The sequence below is a fragment of the Mytilus galloprovincialis genome, chromosome 8, assembly GCF_965363235.1.
Source record: "Mytilus galloprovincialis chromosome 8, xbMytGall1.hap1.1, whole genome shotgun sequence".
Taxonomy (NCBI): Eukaryota; Metazoa; Mollusca; class Bivalvia; order Mytilida; family Mytilidae; genus Mytilus; species Mytilus galloprovincialis.
Genome location: NC_134845.1, coordinates 90067611 through 90094510, shown reverse-complemented (window position 1 = coordinate 90094510; position 26900 = coordinate 90067611). Strand labels below are relative to the sequence as shown.

The window sequence follows — 26900 nt, the reverse complement described above, 5'->3', positions numbered from 1 at the left end:
ACGATTCGTAATGTTCTAAATTATAAAATGACAACGAATATTCAAAAGAAAGGACATTTTGAAAAACACTACATGATAAAATCATCATGTACATACGAAAAAGAACAGATTAATCTAATTACTTTAGTACTTATGACTAAATCGGCATATTTTACATGTCATTTTGTCCTGATTTTTGAAAATGAAATTCAACTTAGTTTTGCTTGAACAGATGTAGACAGATGATTCGTTTGTACGATTATTTGAAAAAGTATGATTTACCTCAAAGACTTAAAACTAAATTATGTCATGCATCTTGGTATTATCAGATACCGGGAAATAACGATGCAATTATCTCAGTACTCTTTTTATTATTTTCAAGCTACCGTATGAAACCGGAATTGTGATTAAATCATTTATTTCAGACTTGTCCATTTCTTTCTTTATTTGAAATATTTATTCGAAAATGGTTTGTTTGCATTCTAGGTATGGTACTTCTTTTGTGATTTTTTTAATGGAAATTAAAAGTTAAATTTTGGTAAAAACAAAACCAAACCCCGAGGAAAATTCAAACGGAAAGTACCTCATCAAACGGCAATATCAAAAGCTCAAACACCCCAAACGAATAGATACCAACTGTCATATTCATAAATTGATACAGGCGTTTTAGTATGTATGAAATGGTGGATTAAACCTATTTTTATAGCTAGCCGAACCTCTCACTTGTATGGCTGTCGCATAAAAATGCATTATATTGAAACACCGATGTTTGGGCAAAACAGACAGATAAAATAGGTAAAATTGTCAAAAAATGGGGTACATAAGTCACAATTGTGTAAAAGATAAGATTGAAGCTACGTCCTACATACCTTCTCCATACGAAATATTGGTATCTGTTCCGTTAAAGAGGTACCCATCAGGGAAAAACTCCCTTGAATGTTTTGTCATTCATTACAATGTACAACTTAAACTCAGTCTTTTGTTCAGTAATCAGTCATTAATTCAAACCAGTTTGTACTAACCTTCATATGTGGGTTATTAGATACTTAAGTTGCAGCAGGTGCAAATAATCCTTTCAGATTATAATAATATTTGTACCAACTTGTTATGTTTATTGTTAAACTAAACTTCTACTTTATTTTCATGTATTTAGTACTGGGTCAACATTGTATAATTCATTATGTAATGGTTTTATAAATAAAGTTTGCGAATCATTGTTCGATAATTTGCGATTGTCTATTGCATATATTATTTTCAACGTGCATGCTTACTTAGTGAACAGGAATTTTGAGACAAAACTACATTGTACGAGGTACAAAATGCAAATGAATTTATTGAAGGAAAGTGTATCGGTGTAATACCACCATTGATTTTCTCCTAATAGTCTTTGTTAGATTTGCACTTTTTAAAAAATTGTGTATAATTTATCTTGTTTTCCAATAAAGAAATACTTGGCATAAGTAAATTATTATCCTGTACTATAGACAAAATTTAACATAACAATTCATTGCATATATAGCAAAATAATCATTACTGAAATTTAACTTATAAAATTTTCATCTCTTTTTACCTGTTTAGAATGTACAAGCTTTAATACACGGGGGGGTAACTTCGATATTTTTTTGGTAGGGGTGTGTCATTTTTGCCTCAAAAAACGTACCCATTTTAATATAACATTCACTGAAATTCAGTACCTATAGTTATATAAATATTTAAGAAAGAATGACCTATACTTATATACAATATTTAAAATATGACCCATGCTTATATACGCACTAACTCATCATCACTCATAATTTATAAATATACCAGCTACCCTTAAGTTTTTATATATGAATTGACATCGTTTGGTGCATATTTATATATGATATGTAGATCATACCCCAAATCAATTTACAGTTATCAAACATAAATGCATTTTAATATAGGATGTCATTAAAAAGGAGGGTCATTTTTATATAAAATCTCGCAAAATTATGACCCATATTTTTGGCACATCCCCGTATACCCAATAATAGGAAGTAACCCCCCCCCGTGCTTTAATAACCATGTAACCTCAAGTTTCCAAAATATTCTATAAAAACACAAATAAAAACATAATGCTGCTTTGAAACATCCAAGATATATGTTATTGACCAAGAATTGTTTTAATGCAATGAAATGTAGGATTAATTTACTACAACTTTGAAATTCAAGGGAATATATATATTTTCAGATCCTTTTCGTATGCAACCGGATGTGACGTACTATGATTTGGTGGTTTTACACTTATAATCGGAATTGCTTGCATAACAAACCAAGCAAATCAAGACATATGCACACACACAAAAAAAAACCCACTAATCTGAACAGGTCAGCTTAAAACACTGGACAAGTCAAGTTACAAACACCTATTGGAAAAAATATTTTAATCAGATTGAAGAACACTATTTCACTTATTCAGGAGGGATGTAGCCACGTGCACGATACTCTTGTCAGGTCATTTGGTATTGATATTGATATACTCATAGGGTCTTTACAGCGGATATAAACACATTTATTCTAAAACAAGTTGATGGCATCATACGGGTTATGTTCTTCTCATATACTTGATGATGGTATAATACTAAACCGCTAACGGGAGAGATTGAGCTCGATTTTCATATGAGGACGACATAAGCTTTCAATTAGTTCAATTGATGTCTGGAGCTTGCATGTCAGTAACTGCAAGAAGCCCTTTATTAATTTATGCATCATTGTGGTTTTGCTTAATTTCTTCTGTTAACTATTTTGACATCTTATAAACTAAGTTTTACTGTGCATATTGCTCTGGGTATTGTTATTGTTTTTCTAGGTCAGTTCATTTATATGTTTCGGAGTTTAGTGTGACGTGCATTTTTACTGAACTATAGTACACATTTGTGTTTATAGGCCAGCTGAAGACCGCCTTCAGGTGCGAGATCGTCTCGGTGCATTGAGACCCATTGATGGCCTTGTGCTGTTTTCTTCTCTTTGATCGGGTTGTTGTCTCTTTGACATATTCCATAATTCCATTCTCAATTTAATATGTAACCATATCTGAATAAAGCTGACAAATAGGAAAATAAATTAGTTTGTGTTAACACTTCTCAACGGGATATGTGAGAGTATGGAAGACACAAGGCTAAATAACTTTCGGAGGGGGCTAGCATGCAAGTGTTTTCAGCATCACTGTGTTTCTGATTAGTTTTCAACATTTTGAAGCTGATTTCTGGTCTAAGACTTTATACTTGTCAAAAACTGTTAAACCGACAACAAGCTGTGCAGAAGGTATAACTATAATTTACGTAACTACTATCCCGTTCCCCTTTTCACGAATGTGACCTACCGAATTAGAATATATAACGGTTGTGTAATAACATGAGCTACACGACCGGTGCCACATGTGGAGCAGGATTTTCCTACCCTTCCGGAGCACCAGAGATCACCCTCAGTTTGTGTGGGGTTGCTTTAATAGTTTTGTTTTCTATGCTGTGTCTTGTGTACTATTATTTGTTTGTTTGTCTTTTTTTATGTTTTAGCCATGGCGTTCAGTTTATTTACGATCTATGAGTTTGAATGGACCTCTGGTATCTTTTGTTCCTCTTTTCTAAATCTCATTTTTTGTATGTTTTACGCTTCTACGAGGTAGGTTCTTTTTATTTCAAAAATGATCATAAAGAATTCAAATGTTTAAAGTATCTGTCAATATTAGTGTGTCGAGAAAAATAAACAAATCATTGTGAATGCATGTACCACCAAGCGAACACGTTCAAAATATGTGTCCTTTATAAGTACAGAGAAATGCTATTAAACATTCCACAACACCAGTATAATGTGACCGTCTAACATTTCCCTTTACTTCCCTGTGAACCGGATACAATAGATTGAATAAAATAACAAGATCAAATGTTTCACGTACTCTCAAACATTTATCATGTTTAAAACAAATGTTGTCGCTTTGTGCAGTTAAAGATTATATTTTGTATCAACTAATACCTGCAAATTGACTATAAAGGGAGAAGAGGAAGGCCAATTCATAATAAACAATCATTAATTAAATACAAATTCATCAAAATACTGTAAACGAACTGCACTTCAACAGGGTTAAGCTTATGTGCATAGTAAGGATTTTAAATTTCTGCTCTAACATTATATCATCATGTCACAGCTACGTAGAGAATTATTATCTTTTTCATAACAATATGGACGAGACCATTTCTTGGTGCGCTCAGGTTATCAAATGACTGGGTCAGTTTAGAAGAACGTTCGTCTGTAACGCCCACAGACGCCCATCTGACAGACTGAGTGAGCGAAAAATCATTGTTATCGATAGCCTACGACAAAAAAGTTAATTAAAGATATTAAAATGATTCAGTATCATTACCAACATATGTATTGCGGTTGTTCACACTATTACGGGAGTACCTCTACACTAATGCCTCTTATGTATGGACATAATGCCGAAGGCAGATCGCTGATGAGTTCTGCAGCAAATTTACAAGTTTTCTAAATTCAGAGGAGCCTCTGACCTTTGTTGGTCTTCTATATTTTTCTAATTCTAGTTCATTTATGTTTTGCAGTTTAGTGTAAAGTCAATTTTCAATGAACTAGTGCACAATTTTATTTAGGGGTCAGCTGACGAATACCTCTGGGAGCGGGATTTTCTGGCTGCGTTGAAGACCCATTGGTGGCCTTCGGCTGTTGTCTGCTCTTTGGTCGGGTTGTTGTCTCTTTGAAATACAGCATGTTGAAATATATCGTAATGTTGACCGATTGTTGACCTTTATGGAAATACTTGTGGTTCTTTTCTTATTGTTTGAAAGCCATCCTGTTAGATGTTACAAGATAGCTTTGAACCGAATGTACCATTTTCTTCTTTGAAAATTCCAAAGATTTTTTCATCAGTTCTTTTGTTACTAGTTTTTACAGTTTTGGGAGGAGATGCACACGAGCAAAGGGTAAAATAAGAAACCTACTTTTTCAATTGACATTGAGCTTAGTTTCCAAGGTATGACTAATAGGTTTCAAATCAAAAGAACACAGGTCAATCCGGCTTACGTCATGTGAGTTAAACTCAAATATTGATAAATTAAATATTGACCTGTAGATTACTCCAGTCCTGTAAAATGTTAGCAGATCCTAATCAACCAAAGCTTAAAAAGGGGTGATAACGACCAATTCAGAAAAAAAAAAATCGATAATTTTGTTTTGTTACAAAGAAGATGCACACACAAGATATAGTGTAGGGGGAGATAACTCTTTCAAGGAAATTGTTCGGATAAGCAGGGTCAAATGTAAGCGCATAAACTGTTTGATTCAATGCAAGAAACAAATCTTAGCGACATGTTGGAAAACAAATTTAATCGATAAAAAGAAAATGTCACTTCCAGTCTCATGTGACAGCTTTTTTTGCACTGATTTAAAAAATATATGGTTGATATGTACAGGAACACATATATATATATAATTATATAAACATAGATATAATGTTCCCAGATATGTACTTTAATTAGAAATAAGGGAAATGAAAATCCACTTCCGGTTTACCACAGGTCACATTCGAATTGGCACTGAATAGTTTACTTTATACTGATTACGCAGTTTTTTTGTGGTTTCTGTATGCTTTTCTTTCAAATAAGCAGGGAAATAACTAGCTAGATTCGGTTGTCTTAAATCAACTTCTGGTGTCTATTTAAGGTTACGGTATTCTGAACTAAAAAAACATTTTGTTTCTTAGCATTTTGTCCTCGCATAAGTACAACAATGGCTACTTCCGGATTGCACAAGGTAACTTTTCAAAGGCATGTATAACCATATCCTTTGCAAAAGACAATACGGCTTTAAGTTGTAGGAGAATGAAATATAATCAATAATGAATGCACTTAAAGTTTTAACTTTTAAAGTTAATAACTTCTATCATATATATTCAAATCGCTTCGGACTGAATGTAGATTTTCTTCGTCCAGCTTTTTAAAGTATGAGATAAGATAAATACACAAGCAAAAAGTAAAATTTGCAAGACATCTTTATGACCTTGAGACTACTTTCTTTTTAGTGGACCCAGACCACAAATCAAGATATCCTGGCTCTCTATTACTTACAGTTCACGGATTTTTTCTTAATTTATCACTCATGTCAAAACGAAAGCGGAAATAATTGTCATTTGGAGTCCAAGTATCGCTTCAATTAAACTTGACTGAAGCATCCTGGGGAATAAACAAGCAATTCGGAAAAGAATAACATTGGTCGATGCACACAGAGAAAAACAGTGTTTCGGGAGACAACTCTTACACTAAAAAGTGTTCGATTGAACAGAGTGATCGAGTTTCAATATAGAATACGATATGAATATAAGGAGATATGGAATATACAACATAGACACTGCAAATAAGAATATACGTAGGTGAGGATTAGGTTTCAACGATACATGGAAAATTATTTTGGCCTTAACACCTTTTTTTCATATTAGACTTCAATAGATTATAAAAGTTCATATACCAAATTTTAAACAGATTCTAGCTTTTTCTTCTTTTGATTTATGACCCAATTAATACCAATTCAAATATAAGGTAAAATTCCCAAGAAAGCCTTTTCTATTGTTCCTGCCATTAAAAAAAATTAAATATCTCGAAAAAGGAGCTCCACAACCTATCAATAATTTTCGGCTCATTTTGTTCCTTAACTTAAATCCTTTTTATTTATAGTACCAACTTTAATTTCTAGGTGTTTTTTTTTTAAATTTCAGCTAAGTACATCCTTAGAAGACAAACTAACAGACCACCCGATTTCTTCACAGATATTCTTCAATCCTTATAAATTTTCAACATGCAATAATTTCAACAAACAATAGCATTAAATCATCATCTTTTTTTATTTTGAAACTGATCTTTGTGTGTTTTCTGCATTTCTCTTTTTGCTTACGGTTTAACTGAAAAACAGAATAAAAATATATGTATTAGAATTTGAAATTAAGAAAACAAAATCAATGTTCATTTCCATGAATTAATGAGCCTCCTCGTTGGGTTTTTGATTATGTGCATATTTGATTACCACACCAAATATATTTCATGATTATTTGTTAATTGGATTATCCAGGACTTTTTTATTATTTGATTATCTTGTTAAACACATATTGAATTTCATTAAAGATTAAGAATTTATTTTATATATTTATAAAATATCGCTGATCATCTAAACTAGATTGATTTTCTCGCTTGAGCCAGTACTCTGTTTATTGATATTTTAACTATGACAAAGTTGTCAATTTCATTGTCAATTTCATTGTCAATTTCATTAACAACGCCACGTGTGTCCTTGGTTTCTAGCGATAATAATAGATTATCGCTATTTTACGAATTTTTCGCTAAAAACTAAGGGGGCACGTGGCGTTGTCAATAAAATAACGTTGTTATAAGTAAAATAGCGATACGCAGATTATCATTGGTCATCTCGACTCGACTGCTTTTCTCACTTTCGCCCCGTGTCCCTTATTTTCTAGCGATAATTTTTCATATCACTGGACTCCGCTGAAAAAGGAAATAATCAATCAGCAAGATCAAAGGAAATTTCGTAAAATAGCGATAATTTTTCATATCACTCTATTACTCGATTTATTTCACTTGACTGGGCGGGGTTTAACCGGTTCACTTATCATAGACGAGTCCATCTATAAATAGGTGTTTTGGGATACACTTATCAATGAAGTGTCCAGTTTTGGCCATTGATCCGGTTAAAATATGTAATCACTTTGTTTGTAGTCGCAAAGTAAATAGTGAGACACAGTCGTTGATTATCTTGTAAAACGGAGTTTAAAAACATGTAATATTAGATATGAAAGTATAACTATGGCGATGGCAGTTGCAAAATATGCATATGTCGTAATTTTATAACGTTTTGATAGTTTTTTTCTTCCTTTTATTTCGAATGAATTTTTTTTTATTATGGTGGGAAAGAGTGTGTGTGAAAAAAAAAAGGGTTGGTGGTTAGGGGGATATAATGCAAATAGTACTTCGACCTTTTTTGATTACCTTTCTTGAACAGCAAGAAGAATTGTCTTTAAAGATTTTCCTAAAAGATTTTACTTGATGCATATAAAATGTAACAAAATGAAAAAATTAAGACATGAATATCAAATATATAGTATTTTTTTTTTGTAAATTTGCTGTTTTTACCTTAGCCGTATTTGGCACAACTTTTTGGAATTTTGGATCATCAATGCTCTTCAACTTTGTAATTGTTTGGCTTCATAAATATTTTGAAATGATCGTCACTGATGAGTCTTATGTAGACGAAACGCGCGTCTGGCGTACTAAGTTATAATAAACTATTTAAGTAACACATACAAATAAATCACCCTCAGAATTAGGCAAAATAATAGTATGTGCAGTTCCAGTTACATCTAAAAAAAAAGTTAGGGTAGGTAGTAAGGGGTTTTTATTTATTTTATGCTTTTATTTTACATTGAGTCTATGGGAGCAACATTCTGACTTTAACAGTGCTTAATGAAAAATGACAAAAAAATCTTCAGGCTTGAAGGATGATTTTGACCATGGGCTGATAAGTGGTCTGATATGAAAAATGACATGTTATGTTCTTTTTATCATATACTTCAGCAGAAGACATACAGACTAAAACTATTTTTAAACTTTAAAACAATGCATTTGTTGTAATATTTGTTTGCATTTTTTAATAATTATATATTTTCCTGATTCCTAATATTTTTTTATCCAACTTTGTTATATGTTTTAGTCCAAGAAAAACGTACCATTAAGGTGTATTTTCCGTAATTTGCCGAATGACGTCGAAATGTCATGCAATAACGTTGCAGATAAGCATGCGATAATAACCGAAAGCAGTTGATATAAAACGGAAGCAGTTGATATAAACCGGAAGCAGTTGATAACTAAAGTCATATCACACGGCTAAAGCAATTCTTCAAATTTAATGAATAAATATATGTACAAATAAGTTTTATCACGTGGTACAATTTTACCGTTATTTTCTATAAGTATATGATAACGGAAATTATCAGTCAGTAGATCAAGGTAAAATTTCGTAAAATAGCGATAATGGAAAAATATTTGTGACTATTTGATTACTTGGACACCCCCATGAGGAGCCTCATTAGTGACGTGTTCTTTTAGATTCATGTGTTAGTGTTTGAAGCAATCAGAAAGCCTAAAACAGTCATTTTCATATAATGTCATACAAGTTCCGAATTGAACTATCTAAATCTAAAATTTTTATTAATAATATTAATGAAAATACATTTAAAAACATACATGTAATATATATGGAATTTAAGAAAAGATATGAAAACAATAGATTTCCATGAAATTTACAATATTGTTTTGTTATCATTATCAAAAGCCGTTTGCTTACCTTTAGGGAGCTACCATTTGATTTTTATGGGGGGGGGGGGGGGGGGGGGGCTAGGATGAAAAATTTTGTCCTGCATTTTTTTTTTAGCTGTAATCTCTGTCCTGCCTTTTTATTTTTCACTCTGTTCGGTCCTGCCTTTTTTTTTTTTAGTTTATCCTGACTTTTTTTTACCTAAATTGTCGTCCTGACTTTTTTTTTTGCAAGTGTCTCATCCTGCCTTTTTTTTTACTCAAAACTCCTGTCCTGCCTATTTTTTTCAAATTTCATCCTAGCCCCCACAAAAATCAAATGGTAGCTCCCTTAGTCGCGGATAGTTCTTCTCATTGAAAATCATGCAATTATCCGGACGCATTACATAGTGTCATTTCTAATTCCTTATCTATATCAAATAAATCTATTTTTAACGTTCAGTATTGATGGACCAACTATTCATTTGATTTACTTAGGGAGCTACCATTTGATTTTTATGGGGGGGCTAGGATGAAAAATTTTGTCCTGCTTTTTTTTTTAGTTGTAATCTCTGTCCTGCCTTTTTATTTTTTACTCTATTCGGTCTTGCCTTTTTTTTACTAGTTTATCCTGACTTTTTTTACACAAATTGTCATCCTGCCTTTTTTTTTAACAAGTGTCTCATCCTGCCTTTTTTTTTTACTCAAAACTCCTGTCCTGCCTATTTTTTTCAAATTTCATCCTAGCCCCTCCATAAAAATCAAATGGTAGCTCCCTTACCTAAATATATGGAGTTTCTAAAGCCACCTCCACACTTTCGCTTTTTTTCACCAGCACAAGCCATGCTACAATCTGTTTCTGGTACCCTGGTATACCGTTTGTTTGCTAATTTATGTCCACAAAGACAAAATGTCCGATACTAAATTTAAAATGCAAAACAAATTGTAATGTCTTTGAATTAATAATCAGTACATGTATATATGATGTGTACGAAATAAAAAGGAATGAAAAGACGTATTTCAAGGATATGAAAAATGTAATGATTATAATTTTACAAAATGATGTCTTTATTCGTTCAGTGATAATGTTCACTTGTGTTTGTTAATATGTCTTTTGATTGAGTTTATAGGTCATTTCAATTGAAAATCACAGTGTTTTTGAATTCCCATTTCCCGTCACCCGTTGATTTAGGTCACGGGAAAGTGGAAATTCAAACATTTGTTGTCAGTGGGTAAATAAAATTAAATTACAGAAACTTCCAATTCATGCAGATCAAACGGTCGATAAAACAATTGTATTCATTTATTTTAATCAAAGTCTCAAAGCAAGATCGTTCTTGTTCGTATAAATCATGTCTAGGGGAGAGAAACGTGCGCACATGTTTCGCAGTCACAGTCATAAATACGCTTGCTAGCTAAGCAAGGGAAGTCCGTGATTTCAAGCATCTATCTGATCTAAACGCAAACGAGAGGCTCTTAAGAGCCTGTGTCGCTCACCTTGGTATATGGGCATATTAAACAAATTACACAAATGGATTCATGACAAAATTGTGTTTTGGTGATGGTGATGTGTTTGTAGATCTTACTTTACTGATCATTCTTGCCACTTACAGTTTTCTCTTTCAATAATAAACTTGTCCCTTCTGTTACAGAGGACAATAATTTGTAAAAAATTACAAAAAATTACAAAATTAATGAAAATTGTTAAAAATTTACTATAAAGGGCAATAACTCCTTAAGAGGTCAACTGACCATTTTGGTCATGTTGAATTATTTGTAGATTTTACTTTGCTAAACATTATTGCTGTTTACAGTTTATCTCTATCTATACTAGTATTCAAGATAATAATCAAAAATGGCAAAATTTCTTTGAAAATTACCAATTGGGGGCAGCAACCCAACAACCAGTTTTACAATTCATCTGAAAATTTCAGGGCAGATAGAAATTGACTTGATAAACAATTTAACCGCGTGTCAATTTTGCTCTAAATGCTTTGGTTTCAGAGTTATAAGCCAAAATCTACATTTTACCCCTATGTTCTATTTTTAGCCATGGCGACCATCTTGGTTGATTGGCCAGGTCAGCGCACATATTTTCAAAACTTGATACCCTAATAATGATTTTGGCTAAGTTTGATTAAATTTGGCCCAGTTGTTTAAGAGAAGACAATTTTTGTAGAAGATTACAAAATTTACGAAAAATTGGTAAAAAATGCCTATAAAGGGCAATTTGTCAAGAAGGGTTCAACTGACCATTTTGGTCATGTTGACTTATTTGTAGATCTTACTTTGCTGAACATTATTGCTGATCACAGTTTATCTCTATCTATAATAGTATTCAAGATAATAACCAATAACGGCAAAACTTAAAATTACCAATTCAGTGGTAGCAACCCAACAACTGGTTGTCCGATTCATCTGACAATTTTAGGGCAGATAGATGTTGACTTGATAAACAATTTAACCTCGTCGGATTTGCTCTAAATGGTTTCGTTTCAGAGTTATTAGCCAAAATCTACACTTTACCCCTATGTTCTATTTTTATCCATGGGGGCCATCTTGGATGATTGGTCGGGTCACCCGGCACATTTTTTTAAACTAGATATCCCAATGATGATTGTGGCTTAGTTTGGTTTAATTTGGCCCAGTAGTTTCAGAGGAGAATATTTTTTGTAAAAGTTAACGACGACGACGCCGGACACAAAGTGATGAGAAAAGCTCACTTGGCCATTCGGGCCAGGTGAGCTAAAAAACTAATAACCGGAATGCAAATGGTAAAAGCTTTAATATCCGGATCTCAAATTGTTGATATTCTGCTCGAAATGTTATCACCTTTTTGTGGCAATACATTTGAATTACTGAAGTTATGTCACAAATAGACATTCGTGAAACTAAAATTAATATATTTCAAAACAAAATTATATTCCATCAATTTTTTTTTTTGTATATCTTGATGAACTTGACATTGAATTATCAACACAATCAGAAGCTAGTTTGACAACTAATTAATTTCAAAGGAAATAACAGAGTTCATAATTTCAAATTTAACTACATGTATAAACATGCGATAAAAGGAATAAGAAAATTATGAAAACAATTTTCAAATAGTATAAAATTAAGGGAAAGTTCATTAAACTTGTGGGAAAGTTAATTTTTGATACCAACTTTTGCGTGGAAAGTTGCAAATGTACAAAAATCCTAGAACACTGTAATTTATAGTGTGTCTGTTTATGTTGTGATTTTAAACTATTTTATCATATACTTAGCATTGATATGATAGCTTTTGCATATGTGTAATGAGCGGAAGTACACAAGCCATAATTTCCCACAATATTCACTATTGGGTAGAGGTTGGCTGCTATTGGTTTTCCGTTTTGAATGGTTTTACACTAGTCATTTTGGGACCCTCTATACATGTAGCTTGCTTTTCAGTGTGAGCCAATGCTCCGTGTTGAAGGCCGTACTTTGACCTATCATGACTGGTTTACTTTTACAAATTGTGACTTGGATGGAGAGATGTCTCAGTACCACTCATACCAAATCTTATTATATCTATCTTATTATGGTAATCTAAATCTATATCTTATATATATGATACATTATTTGGTACTTTTTTTTCATGTATCAGCTTTGCCTCGAATATAAATATCTACATAATAGTATAAGAAATTACGATTTTAGTTGAAGACAAATGTCTATTTCAAATTAAATATCTGGAGTTGGTTTCACAAAAAAAAAAAACATACAACTAAGATTGATCGTAAGTCATGAACAATTCAGTATGCCTACGATAAATCTTAATCGTAAGTTTTTTTTGTGAAACCGACTATAAAATTAGGTTGTAAGATCATATCTACCTGCATGCCCAGGTATGAATATCCTTTACAATGTTCACGGCATTTAGCCAAGGTTATAGAATTCCCCAAGCTCTTTATTTTATATTTCAAATGTCTTCTGCCGTCATCTTTGTAACAGCCAATGTAACCTTAAATATAAAAAAGAATCATCTGAAGCTTATAAAAAAAACATAAATGTGTCCATAGTACCCGGATGACACATCCAAACTATCATTTTCTATGTTCAGTGGACCATGAAAATGAGGTAAAAATTCTTATTTGGCATTAAAGTTAAAAAGATCATATCATAGGTACATGTGTACTCGTACTAAGTTTCAAGTTGATTGGTCTTCAACTTCATCAAAAACTTTAACCTGAAGCGGGACACGGACGACCGGACGAACGAACGGACGCACAGATCAGAATAAATGGGGCATAAAAGTAAAACAATAAAAGCTCAGTTCTCAGGTACACACCGACATGAAATTTTCTAAAATAAGTTGGCAATGTATTGGATGTTTAGTTTAACTGGCACTGCAAAAGCCATGAAGGGACGATACTGCAGGACAAGGTGGGAGATAGACTCACATGTATGGTATGCATGAATGTAAAATAGATAAATTGGTTATGATATTTTGAGCAGATGCACAAACCTGGTATGTCATCCTCGTGCCTGATGCAGAAGGGGTTGATACATATTGTAAGATGACCTGACTGCAAGAGGCACCAAGGGACAATGATAAATGACATGCCAAAGTTTTCATAGTATCAAATAGAAAAACACTTAAATATAAAATATGGGAATAATTCTGATTGGCAATGATAAAATAAATACAAGAATGTACATTATTATTATCATAAGTGAGTCTCGGTAACAACCATGCTATCCTCGTGCCTAATGCAAAATTCTTGAAGTTCCTGAAAAAAACTTTGAATATTTAAAAGCCGGCGATGGCTTGTTTTGGAGCATTAACTGTTGAATGATATACTTATAGATTATCGGTGATCATCTCAACGAACGAGATTGATTTTCTCGCTTGAGCCGGGACGACGAAAGCGAGAAAGGCAATCGAGTTGAGATGAACAATGATAATTTATTTATCGCTATTTTTCGTATGACGACGTTGTCAATTTCATGTCAATTTCGTTAGCAACGCCACGTGCATGCTTAGTTTCTAGCGATAATTATCCAACAGTCAAGCGAGTAGAATGATATGAAAATTATCACAAAAAAAGATGAAAGGAAAAAATGCACAAAATAGCGATAATTTAATTTATCCTGCAATTGGGTGTCCTACTATACAGATACAGCCCTACAGATATCGATATGCTGTATCTGTATACTCGCTTTAAAGCTCCGCCCACTGCCGGGCTGAGTATTGTTTGAACCTGTGTGACCTCAGAATGAGTATTCCAGTTGCATTCCAATGACGATGACAATTGTCGATTTCAAAACTTGAAAGTGTATGATTGTATTACAAAATCAACCATGTCAATTTCAGCATGCATGTTTAGTGAATGTCAAGTAAGCGTAGGACAACTCGTACACTTCTGTTTCAAATTTGACAATGTTTTGTTATTTATTTTTACTGTTGAAATTAGTTGTTATGCTAAAATAGATAATTATTCACCTTGAGCGATGTATTGTTGACCATTCGAGATTCTTTTTTTGCGAACCCGTCTTCAGCGTAATGTGTGATTTTGATATTACTACGCGGGCCTCAAGTCAAGGGATTACAAATCGAAAATAAATGTTAAATATATTATGTTATTTTTTTTGTCTTTCAAACACAAACAATATACAGAATTAATTGCAGGATAAAGAAAATAACGGTTTAGTGTCTTCAAATATCAGCTGTTTTTGTACTCGGCTCGAAACAGGTGTAGTACAGAGACGGATTTAGGGGGGGGGGGGGGGGCATGGGGCCCGCTACCCCTTTTTGGGCAAAAAATTGGTTGCTTATATAGGGAATCACTGAAGCGTGACTGGAGCGGGCCACCTCTTAGGTCAGTCAGTGGGCCCCCACTTATGAAAATTTCTAGATCCGCCAGTGTAGTAGCTCGCTAAAAGCTCGCATACACCTTGTTTCCTAGCCTCGTACAAATACAGCTGATATTTAAAGACACTAAACAGTTATTGTCTATATAATTCTCTCTGATTTTTGTAAAATAAAAATAAAAACAACGTTTTGTTTTAAAAATCTAGTTAGCTTGGAATACAAGTAAAAACAATGATGTACGATTTGTAAAACATGAAAAGGATTTATCAGCTAATATTTATTATTATACTGCTTAAATTAACTAAATGTATAGAATTATTTAAATTGTTAACAAATATCAATTCCAGTACATTCAATCCGAGACTACTATTTATCGTTTAGACAATACAAATAAACGGCGATTTTTTTTCACAAACGCAAGTGGAGAGTGGGGTTTGTTTTAATCTCAGACGGATTTTTCAACATACTTTAACATACTCAGTTCTATAATAGTAAACATAATGCAACTAGACAACAACCAATCAAGTTTTCACCTCTGTTTATACGTCCGTTTACGAGACGTATTATGGTATACCGTTGTCCGTCTGTCCGTCCGTCATCAACATATCGGACATTAACTCAAAAACGCTTTAACCAATTTGCATGAAATTTTAGTGAATTGTTTATATCTAGACTATTGACGTGAGAGGCTCTTTTTCGATTTTTATAAATTTTCGATTCTACGTTTCCGAGTTGTTTTTTTTTTTTTCATTACAAAAAGGGGGGGGGGGTTTAGAAGTTAATCTGCACAGATTAGGTGACCCTTATTAACCCGAACGACGTAGGAGTTCGGGTTAGAGGGTCACCCTGATCGTGCAGATTAACCTCTATACCGATTTTATTGGCCAATAACTGTTTTAACACATGACGTCATTAATTTACTAGAACGTTTTCGATGTGGACGATGTTCCGCAATCCACGGACCACAGGAAAGTTCCTTGAAGTTTTGTAGGGTAAAGAAAGGGGGAAATACGACTTGGGTACATTTTAAATTGTTAACTTTATTTTGGTTTAATTAGACTTATTGTAAAATTGCGATTTAGTGGTAGATTTTTTTTAATGTTTCTGTTAAATCTATTTCCATTTTTTATTAAATAAGTTACGATTAAGACTTTGACAAATTGTGTACTTTCAAATCGTTGTATGAAAAAAAAACATAACTGAATTTTGAATTTCTTTCCCTCAATGATATGCTTTAAAAGAGAAAGATAAACCGAGGAAGATTACCTAAAGTTTAAATGTTGAATAAACAGAAAATACGTTTCTCTTTCCAATCTTTTACTCCCCCTCCCCAAAATTGCTTTGTATCTACTGTATTAATTTTTAAGACACGTCCATCTAAATGAAGTCTGATTGATCTCCAGGTAACCTCCCTGTTTTAAAAGAAACTTAAAATGACCCCCTTTAAAGTCGATCCAAAAATATGGGGAATAGATATTCAAAAAGTCGTTATAATTTCCATTAAGTCTAAAAACTAATCCAAATCAGATTTCTGTTATTCAGATATTCTTAGATACATTTCTTTTCTGGCAGAAATTACCAAAAAATGTTTTAACCATCTTTCTGAATTTAAAACACTGATTTAAGATTTATGTTGTACACAAAATATAATAAAACATTTCATGTTCAAGCTAGATAAAAAAAAATAAAAAAAAGGAATAAGAAACCTTTCATTTTTCCTATTTTGAAACTACGATGTTTGTACAAAGTTCAACCTTGTCGTAATTTCTAGGCAGATGGATGATTCGGGGGGTGAGGGCTAACATGTCGTCACCCTACTATTGGACAAAGTATCGTGTTTTAGCTAAAAATAGTCAATATTGTTTTAGTCTCGCTACACTCGGCGATATTTTTTTAATTTGATAGAATAACGCCCCTTCAAAATCTAGGAACTGCCCCTAAAGGTAAAAATAGATTTGAACTGTGCAGTATATTTGAGGTAGTTAATGCACACCTTTGCTGTGCATTATCCAGATTAAAGCACAGTAAGAACAAAGAGATTTTACTCATGTCATGTGTTAAAGGATAATACCGATTAATATTCTACAACTGTCAAACTCAAGGGAATATTTTTTTCTATCCTTCTTCGTACGCATCCGGATGAGATGTACCATGATTTTGTGGAATAACACCTATATGCATCTTCATTATTTGAGTGTGCAAATTTATCAAAATGGTGTATAAAAGTTTTATCTTAGGAAGCAAGTAGGGTGGAAAAGGGGAAGGGGGGCTGGGGTCTAGGATAGAATTTGAAAAAAGGGAAACAAATGCAGGTTTGCAGGTCAATATTTTTTCAACCTAGCCTCCCTCCCCCTTATATAAATCAAATGGAAGATCACAAACAAATACAAACCATCACTAGCCGGATCAGCCTCTTTGTCAGTTGTTTTAAGCAAGCCTTTTACTGCCTTACCGAGGTCTTTTAGTCTGGATTTTACTTTATCCATTGTAATACTGACCACCGGTTTATGTTCCCCTCGACTTGCAACTATTGCAAGTTGTAAGAATGCAACAAGAACTAAACAGGTCTTCATTCTGTTGATCGGTGTCAATAGTAACAGGAAAACTTCTATAAAAAAAAATGTATATTATTTATTATACCTCAGTTATCATTTTCTATATAAAAATAAGTACACAATATTTTGATTATTTTTCAAATTGCAAGCGTTGCACTATTTGACCGGTCAAAAGTTTCCAACTATTTAGTCTGTTTCCCGTCCGTTATTGAAATTCTTGACAATATATATTTGTATTATATTCCGAAGGCATACTGGATATTTTACGGAGGGGACAAACCTACCAACTATTGGACCTCCGTGAGACTATTCGACCGCAATCGTCATTATATTTCGCGGAATCTCAAACCTATTGTATCTAGGGTTGTCGTCAGTACAGAACATAGCCTTTTCATTTCAGAATATTTCATGAAGTAAACGTTTAACAGTATGGTTATGTATCTTCTTCTTATTTTACAATAGTTGATTTATCTCTGGCATTTATTGTCTGTTGTCTTTTTCGATATAATAAAACACTTACTGACTGGATATTCGTGGAATAGTAAGTTTGTTGTCCCTCGGATACAACTATTGCCCTCGGCTATGCCTAATGGCAATAGTTGCACCTCGGGGGACAATAAACTTACTATTCAACTCATACCCAGTCAATAAGTATTCAATATTGCATGCAAAGGTACTGATTACGCATGTAGATGTTGTGATATATGTTATATGTTCATGGGTATCAGACAACACTTATTCTTCCCATTGACATTGGTTACAATGCATTTCCTTGTAAAATCTTGTAAAAAGAAAAATTGAGTTAAAAATTTGCACCGGTTCTAATTTAATAAATAATTCATGGAAGCCATGCAAAGATTTGTTGTAAATGCCTGCACCATGTTATTCAAATTTTATCCTGAGCGTTAGCGAGGGAAAGAATCAACGAATATCACGGCCCAGACCATGTGAAAATTTACAACAAATCTAGGGCTTCCGTGAATTATTTCGAATCTAATAGGACAAATAGTGTCATTAAACTGAAGCGAGGGTGGATATGCCGTGTGTGTGGCTGTTCTATTTTACCCACTGTTAGATAAATGTACAAAAATCTAATAAATCTGTAGCTCGCATGAATCATTTCTTAAATAACCGCCAGAAAAATGTGATTTTAATTCTCAAACCCAACATTTGTCATTTTTAATTTTCATTTTTTTCTCGTGTAAACTACCGTCAAATTTACTATTGACATTTTGTAACGAAGGAGCCGCCTTGTTGACTTGATGAAATCAGTTAATGTGTGAATAGTCAAAGTAGAAATAGAATAGAAAAAAAGTAGCACCTAACTCTGTCAAAATTTTATTTTAATGCAATATTATCCGAGTTTAGAAGGTAAACGCAATGGAAAAATCTTCAGCTTTGTCGTTGTCATTCGTATGACCAAAAATGCGCCAAAAACATTAGTGGAATTCGCAGAATTTTAATTTATTTTGATTTTGTAAATTTTTCCGATCTCTATAATTAATGCATTAATTCATTTTGTTATGCCTCAGAATTAGAATAAAGGTTCTGTAGGTTTTTTTTAATTGTAATTTTTAACAAGCGAAATCGACATAGCGTTTGCACATCACAGTTTACGATACATGTGGATTTACGTGGGAGGTATATTTTAACAGCCATTATTATGTACATCTCGGAGTATGCGCTAAGTATAGATATATCGAGAATTTTATCAAGGTGGTTGTCGTAGTATTAGAATAAGAAATAATTCCTTCATGTCATGCTCTATGCTCATCTTAACATGGGTAGCTAACGCTCAGTGTAAAATATCGACAAATATAATGCATACCCATGTATGGCACGCGGGAACCACATAAATGAGATAATCACAATTTATCGGGGATAATGATAGATTATCGGTCGACCATTATAGATGAACGGCGTAAAGTATACTTTACGGTTGTTAATGCATTTACGAAATTATCGTCGACAATCTATCATTGTCGATCATAAATGCATTATCAGTCGACAATCTATAATAAAGGAACGCGGGAACCACAGTATTGGATAATTACAGTTTAACGGGCGATTCGTAAATGCATTTACGCCCTAGTTTCGATAGCAATTCATATGTACCCAATCACAATAGGTTATCGACAATGCTAATTAATTTCGTCCAATCATATCCATCGATTCAAATACAACACATGTAAGTCAAATTGATCGTCTAGCTAGACCAAGTGATAATCCATTTAGAACTTCACCTCCAGCTTAATTTCAGGTGATTGGAGGGCAATAAATTGCGTAATTGCACACCTGTAAATCCAGTCAAAACTCGGGCTACAGAACTAGTTGTTGGAAAATCGGACACATATAATTTCACTGTGTACCAGATTTTAATTTTTAAAATAAAAGAAATACCGAGAAAGTAGCTTTTTATTTGTTTGGTGTATAAAATTGCCATAAATCCACTTATTCATGGTATGGCATCAATATTTCTGACCTGACACTACGTACTTTATATTGCCTTAATTCTATAGATTTTAATATGCAATGTTTCGGGTCCTTTCAGGAATATTCCCAGGTAACCCTCATCAGAGGCCGACATATACTGTCTAGTGAATATCTAATTGTACATAATAAATTAAATAAAGTTTATCAAGAGAAAAAATAAAATCATATAGACGGTGAAACAACATGTTAAAGGAAGTAAGCCTCACAGGCAGACAGCTCGAAAGAATAAAAAAAATTATTAATTTGACTTAACTATAACCAATGAATATCTGTAGACAGAATATATTCAGAAACAGATTTTGTACAAGTTAATTGCTATTGTTTCTAATAATTCTCGTAATTTGTAAAGGAATTAAATTCAAATAGTTGTACATTTTGTTCACCGTCTTCTTTGAATATATTAAATCCATAATTTCTCGATCTTTTGTGCAATTTGATCTTATTTTTGTAAGATATTGCTTTATTTTACTGTTTATTATTATGATCATTGTCAAATATATATTCTAATATGACGTCCTTATTACGCTTTGTAAACAAAGCCGTGTTCTAACGAGCAAAAAAAATATGTTTGACACATGCGCACGAACTTACTGTGTATATTAACGTTATTCCCATCGTTATCCTTAAAATGTATACATTTAAGCAACTAGCATAAATATATATTATACAAGTACACACCCGTGATATCGCGGGTCCGTGACTGAATTAAAGTATATAACTATGCCTAAGCCTTATTTTAGTAATTAGTATTGTCATCTGATAAAGTCATGTCGATTATAAGATACAAAGTTTTCTCTGCTTTCAAATCTTTCTGTTTGAACCCGTCGACCTCAGTGGAACTTATCAATTATTGGTAATATTAATTTTTTGGAAAACAAAAGGTCCTGACTATCCATGTTAAAATACACCTTATCGCTATTTGTCCGCCATTGCTGGAAATCACACAGGTTCCCGTAAAATTTTGACGTCATAAAACAAAATGTCTGACGCCACAATGGAAAAGTGATTGTTGTTGACGTCAAAAGTTCAAGCGGACGGGTCAGCCGGGAATAGCGATAAGGTGTATGAGCATAGAGCATGACATGAAGGAATTATTTCTAATGAGACAAATATAGTATTTTTATAGGTGGAAGCCACAGGCACTTGTTTCTATCCATACGAAGGTCGACTATCCATATAAATAGAAGAAGGTGGCTAACGAAATTTTTTTTAGGTCACGACAGTCTCCGCTTGGGACGCTTTTTCTACCCTTCAACTTAATGCTAAAAATCCCTACCTTATATGAAACGATTCAGTAGGGGCCGTAGTGATAGTCCGACAGCACAATAGTCCGACGGTTCGATGGTCCGACGGCTCGATAGTCCGACGGTTCTATAGTCCGACGATTCGATAGTCCGACATATCACACCGGATATGATATAAATAGGTAACACTACAGAGACCTGAAAATGGTCCCTTCATTAAACTAAAATTTTTAGGAAATCCATTGAAGAATTAAAAAGTTATTTTAGTTTTAATATATCGACACATATACGGGCCCAGGTCATTTCATGTCCACTTTCAGGTCGTTGGTGTATCCCGATATGGACTTCTTAGCCCCTAAGAAAGACCGTATACAATAAAGATCGACTTGTTTTGGAAGAGAAAGTCGCTTAATTACACCACATTCGCCAATTAGTTGAAGCGTTAAATAAAGAAAGATGCTTATTAAACACAGGGTACATTTTATATTTCAAAAACATTTACAGCTATAGGTATATTCGACGTTCCGAATCCTCTAGTCGTATTAAATAAACCTTCGTAGGTATATATCGTCTTCATTCGACGTTTTTAATCGGATCTTTTTACTATCAATTCTGAACGGGTCCCATTCTGAACCACGAGACTTTTGATTGTTAAAAAAAAATCCCGATAAGACAGCTGTGAACGGATCCAGTGACGAGAAGACGAACCTTAGGACGAACGAACAAACTAATATTAAGCCTTCTGTGTCTTAACACAAAACCGGAAGTTATATTTCTACTTCTAATTGAAGAAATCATCTTACTTTAAGCACAATGGCACAAATCGACAATTCTACCAAAATAGCTTCCTGCGGGAGCTTATAAAAGCTCCTACATTTGAGGAAATTTCATTGTTTATTAATCAATATTATGAGTACCATCCAAATTTAGCTTAGCTATAAATGTTTCAGTATAAACCTGTGCGAGACGTATTGATTATGATCATTCTATTTGGTTAAAGTTGATTGATGTATATGCAGGTGCTTACCCTTCCGGATCACACAGGATTACTCCGGGTTTTGGCGGCGTTCGTGTTTCTCAAGTCTTCAGTTTGCAGTTTTCTATGTTGTGCTTTGTGTACTATTGTTTGTCTATTTGTCTGGTTTTTTTGTAGCCATGGCGCTGTCAGTTTATTTTTGACTTATTAGTTTGAATGTCCCTCTGGTATCCTTCGCCTCTCTTTTATGAATTGCTATTTCATTTTTATGATTGTTTTTTCTTAGATTTTCAAGTCATCTCTCCAAGTGATTTATTACTGCAAACACGATATGGGTGCGTATGCAATATTCGATACAGTGGTACCTGTATGATACGACACCCAAGTTAAATTACACATTTTGTCGGACTAAAAATAATTTCTTTGTATATTCTTGTGATTCCTTACTTACTCAGTTGTTATTCATTAATATTGCTTACTAATTATCAAGGTTTACGCTTCATAGTAAAATAAGACAATGTGTTTGGGATTGCCAACAACACAACTCTCCATCCAAGACCACATGTCGATAAAATATAAGCAATTATAGCTAGGTTACTGTATGATCTTCAACTTGGAGAATCGGATAACACTATAAAGCAATTGGGGGATTCATAAAGGGCCCCTAAATTACCAGTATGACCAGTATAAAAAAATAGACCACTTTCGAGTTCATCCGTCACCGGAAAAAACTCGTCAATTATACGTGCCTTTATCACCGTCATTTGTGAGTTTAGGGGCGTCGTCACTTCCTTCCAATGTTGAGCGAGTGGTTGGAAAACTATAATTCTATATTGTACGAATTATTCGGCAAATTGAATTCTCAAAATTGACAATCAACACTGCTGTCATTAGGGAATTGTCAGTAAGTACCTACAGAGCAACCATTATTTCTAGTTTATCCTGCACAAAGACGCTCACTAAGACGCTTGATGAACGTAATTAGTGCAGGGATAAAGGCGAGCCCCTCTATCTGGTAAATGACGTCATAAAGGCGTGCATAATTGACGAGTTTTTGCCGGTGACGGATGAACTCGAAAGTGGTCTATTCCGATGAGAAAAACAATAAAAGAAAAACAAGCGTGAATATACAGCAACAAACAAAAACCACAGCCGGGTTAAACACTTTTCTGGATCCAAGATTCCCTTAGACAGTGGTGGTATACAGCACGATAAAAATCAGTTGAAAACGACCAAAAATCATAAAATTGATATAGGCCAAATAAACATTTAACAATTATAATTATATCAAATAATTTGATAAAAATTACACAATAAAAACATACAGTACCATGAGTCCGTTTCCTGGTGTAAGTGGTATAGCGTTATCGCAAACATTTCTTTTGTTCTCTGCATTTTTTTTTTTTGGGGGGGGGGGGGGGGGTAACGGCATTTAGTTCTTGTATTTGCATTAGAAGAAGAATGTGTTACTTATCCGTTTGTGCTTTTTTTTTTGCATTTGTTGGTGATGCATTTCATTAATCAAATATTTTCATGCAAAACATTATAATCAAATTTAGAATTATTTACTAGACTAAGTATCTTTGACAAATATCACAAATTGTCAGCAAAAATTCAGTAGTTTTCATAACTAAATAGTTTTATCAAAAAGTTCACTTTTAAAATTACACAATGTTTAAAGAAAATACAACAACGTGTCAAAACTGAACCACTCCATAGCATACTGCGTTCCAGTATTGGTCTAAATTTCTCGTTCCATTATTATATTCCTCTTTCAATCTCATCATCCGTGCTTCTAGATTTCGCCATTTTCTTTTTCTTTTCGTGTAAGTAGTCTGTAGTGTAACCTATTTAAATCATATCTGTGTGATATGTCGGACTATCGAACCGTCGGACTAACGAACCGTCGGACTATCGAACTGTCGGATTATGGAACCGTCGGACTATCGAACCGTCGGACTGTCGAGCGGACCCCGATTCAGTAAATATTTTCCTTTAACACTAAACTAATTTCATAATCCCCACAGTGTTCCTCTTCACGGTAATCTACTCTCAATTCACTAAACCATGTCCAAAAGTTCAACTACCATCTTTTCAATGTATCTACTTCACTTTTTTTGGTAAAAAATATGGTAATCACATGACGTCCATTATGGGGTCAAACCTGGGTCAGCTTTCCGACTGAATTATTTGGACTAGTGTCATAATAATGTGATAGACTTTTTATAAACTGGCCCGTTTCATATTTGTGCCACTTAATACGCAAATGTGCCACTAAAGTGTAATACGGGCATGAAATTAATTTACTGGCTTATCAGTCAGAAAGCTGATCCCGGATCACAGGCACTTGTTTCTATCCATACGAAGGTCGACTATCCATATAAATAGAAGCTTCTATTTATATGGATAGTCAACCTTCGTATGGATAGAAACAAGTGCCTGTGTCCCGGATTGTGAAGTCAGAAAGCTGATCCCGGATTGTGAAGTCAGAATTTCTCACCCATAGACTCAATGTAAAATAAAAAAAATCTCTACCTACCTAGACTACCTACCGACTCTTTCTTCAATAATATATCGTTTAACTTACCTTTTCAGACAAACTTTAAAAATGACAACCCTCTTGGTTCCAAAAAGCTATGTACACACTTGTGATCACTTGTGTATTGTGTAGAACGTCAAAGGCCCATGGTTGGTGACGTCACAAAACAGAGGGGCACTGATAACGTCAAAAGATACAGAATTGAGGCCCCTCGTGGGGGTGTCCAGTATAATCACATAATCATTTTAAATTATATTTTTTAAACAAGATAATCAAATCATCAAAAATACAGTCCTAGATTATAATAAATAAATAATCATGAAATATTTGGTCTGTTAACCAAATAATCACTAAAAATAACCGGTCAAGTAATCACATATTATATCAAAATCCCCACGAGAAGGCTCAGAATGATAATTAAGCTTGTAACTAGTATTATAATAAAAACTTTTTAACGTGTTGACTAGTTATTTGATAATCACAGAAACGGTAACTGACACTTTATTAGGCGACATATTTTAAAATATCACAACACGCACTTTATTCAAGAGATCTATAGCTGTGTTCTTGACAGAGGCGGATCCACAGTGGGCGGATCTAACTAGAGGCTCGTCTAAAGAGCCCGTGTCGCTCACCTTGGTCTATGTGAATATTAAACACAGGAAGCAAATGGATTCATGACAAAATTGTGTTTTGGTGATGGTGATGTGTTTGTACATCTTACTAAATACTAAACAGTCTTGCAACTTACAATAATCTCTATCTAAGATAATGAACTTGGCCCAGTAGTTTCAGTGGAAAATGTTAATAAAAATTTACAAATTTTATGAAAATTGTTAAAAATTGATCATTAAGGACAATAACTCCTTAGGGGGTCAATTGACCATTTCGGTCACGTTGACTTATTTGTAAATCTTACTTTGCTGAACATTATTGCTGTTTACAGTTTATCTCTATCTATAATAATATTCAAGATAATAACCAAAAACAGCAAAATTTCCGTAAAATACTGATTCAGGGGCAGCAACCCAACGGGTTGTCCGATTCATCTGAAAATTTCAGGGCAGATAGATCTTGGTTAAATTAAAGCCGTTCTTTTGTCAAATTTCGTTTGACTCGGTGTCTGCACATTAAGCTGGAATAAGAAAAATGTTCTATGACGTTTTTCGTTGACTTAACGTCTGAAAGGTAGTTTTATAAGTAGACATAGCTATATAAACATGTCTAAATAAAGTGAGATAATTATAACATCTACCGAAAGAACAAAAACTTGCCTCATTGTTCGTGAGTTCAAAAATTGTAGATTCTATAAAACCATCTTTCCACATTCGATTTTCAAGCGGTAGCCATTTTGTCCAAGTTGATATTTCATTTGTCCAAGCAATTGATGCGGTTTTTTTACCTAATATTTCAATAAGTAATTTATAATTTACCAAAACAAAAGTTAGATACACGAACAGAACATAAAGTCTAGATTCTTTTTTTATTAACTGCATGTTTGGGTCTTACAGGAATAAAATGCTACGAAACATTACAAAACGGGCTACCGTTTTGTCCAAACGTCGAAAAACGTCGAAAAATCCAAACAAACGCTTTTTTTCGACGTTACATGTGCAAAATTTGTTCCATTGTATATTCCTGATAGTGGTGAAATTAAAAAAAAAGCTGGTTGTCGAAAAAAAAAAAACCCACGGTGCATGTTGTGCATGAAACGGAGGTAACTGAAAGACTTATCGGAAACAGCCACAAAACAGTTTCATTGAATTAATGCAACCCCGTAATATACGGACGATTCAGGAGAAGATTAGTACATTTTAAAAGCAAGCAACTTCAAATGACTCGGAAAATAATTTTCAAGATCGGGTTATAATAATTTTATTTAATGGTTGTATTTCGACAAGTTATGTGTCAAGCAAATTTTCAATACAATTCAATTCAAATTAATGAAG

The 26900-nt window shown here is 33.5% G+C and overlaps 1 protein-coding gene across 1 annotated transcript; it reads right to left on the bottom strand.

Moving 5' to 3' along the window:
* Window positions 1-6831: 6831 nt before the first annotated feature.
* On the bottom strand, window positions 6832-25126 carry LOC143042816 (sialate:O-sulfotransferase 2-like). The gene is made up of 5 exons (XM_076215281.1): window positions 25000-25126; window positions 17537-17752; window positions 13166-13293; window positions 10090-10228; window positions 6832-6907 (listed from the first exon to the last, which is right to left on the bottom strand). Exons 2-5 carry the CDS (start codon window positions 17715-17717, stop codon window positions 6897-6899), a joined length of 459 nt encoding a protein of 152 aa, XP_076071396.1. The 5' UTR covers window positions 17718-17752; window positions 25000-25126; the 3' UTR covers window positions 6832-6896.
* Between the last annotated feature and the right edge of the window lie 1774 nt (window positions 25127-26900).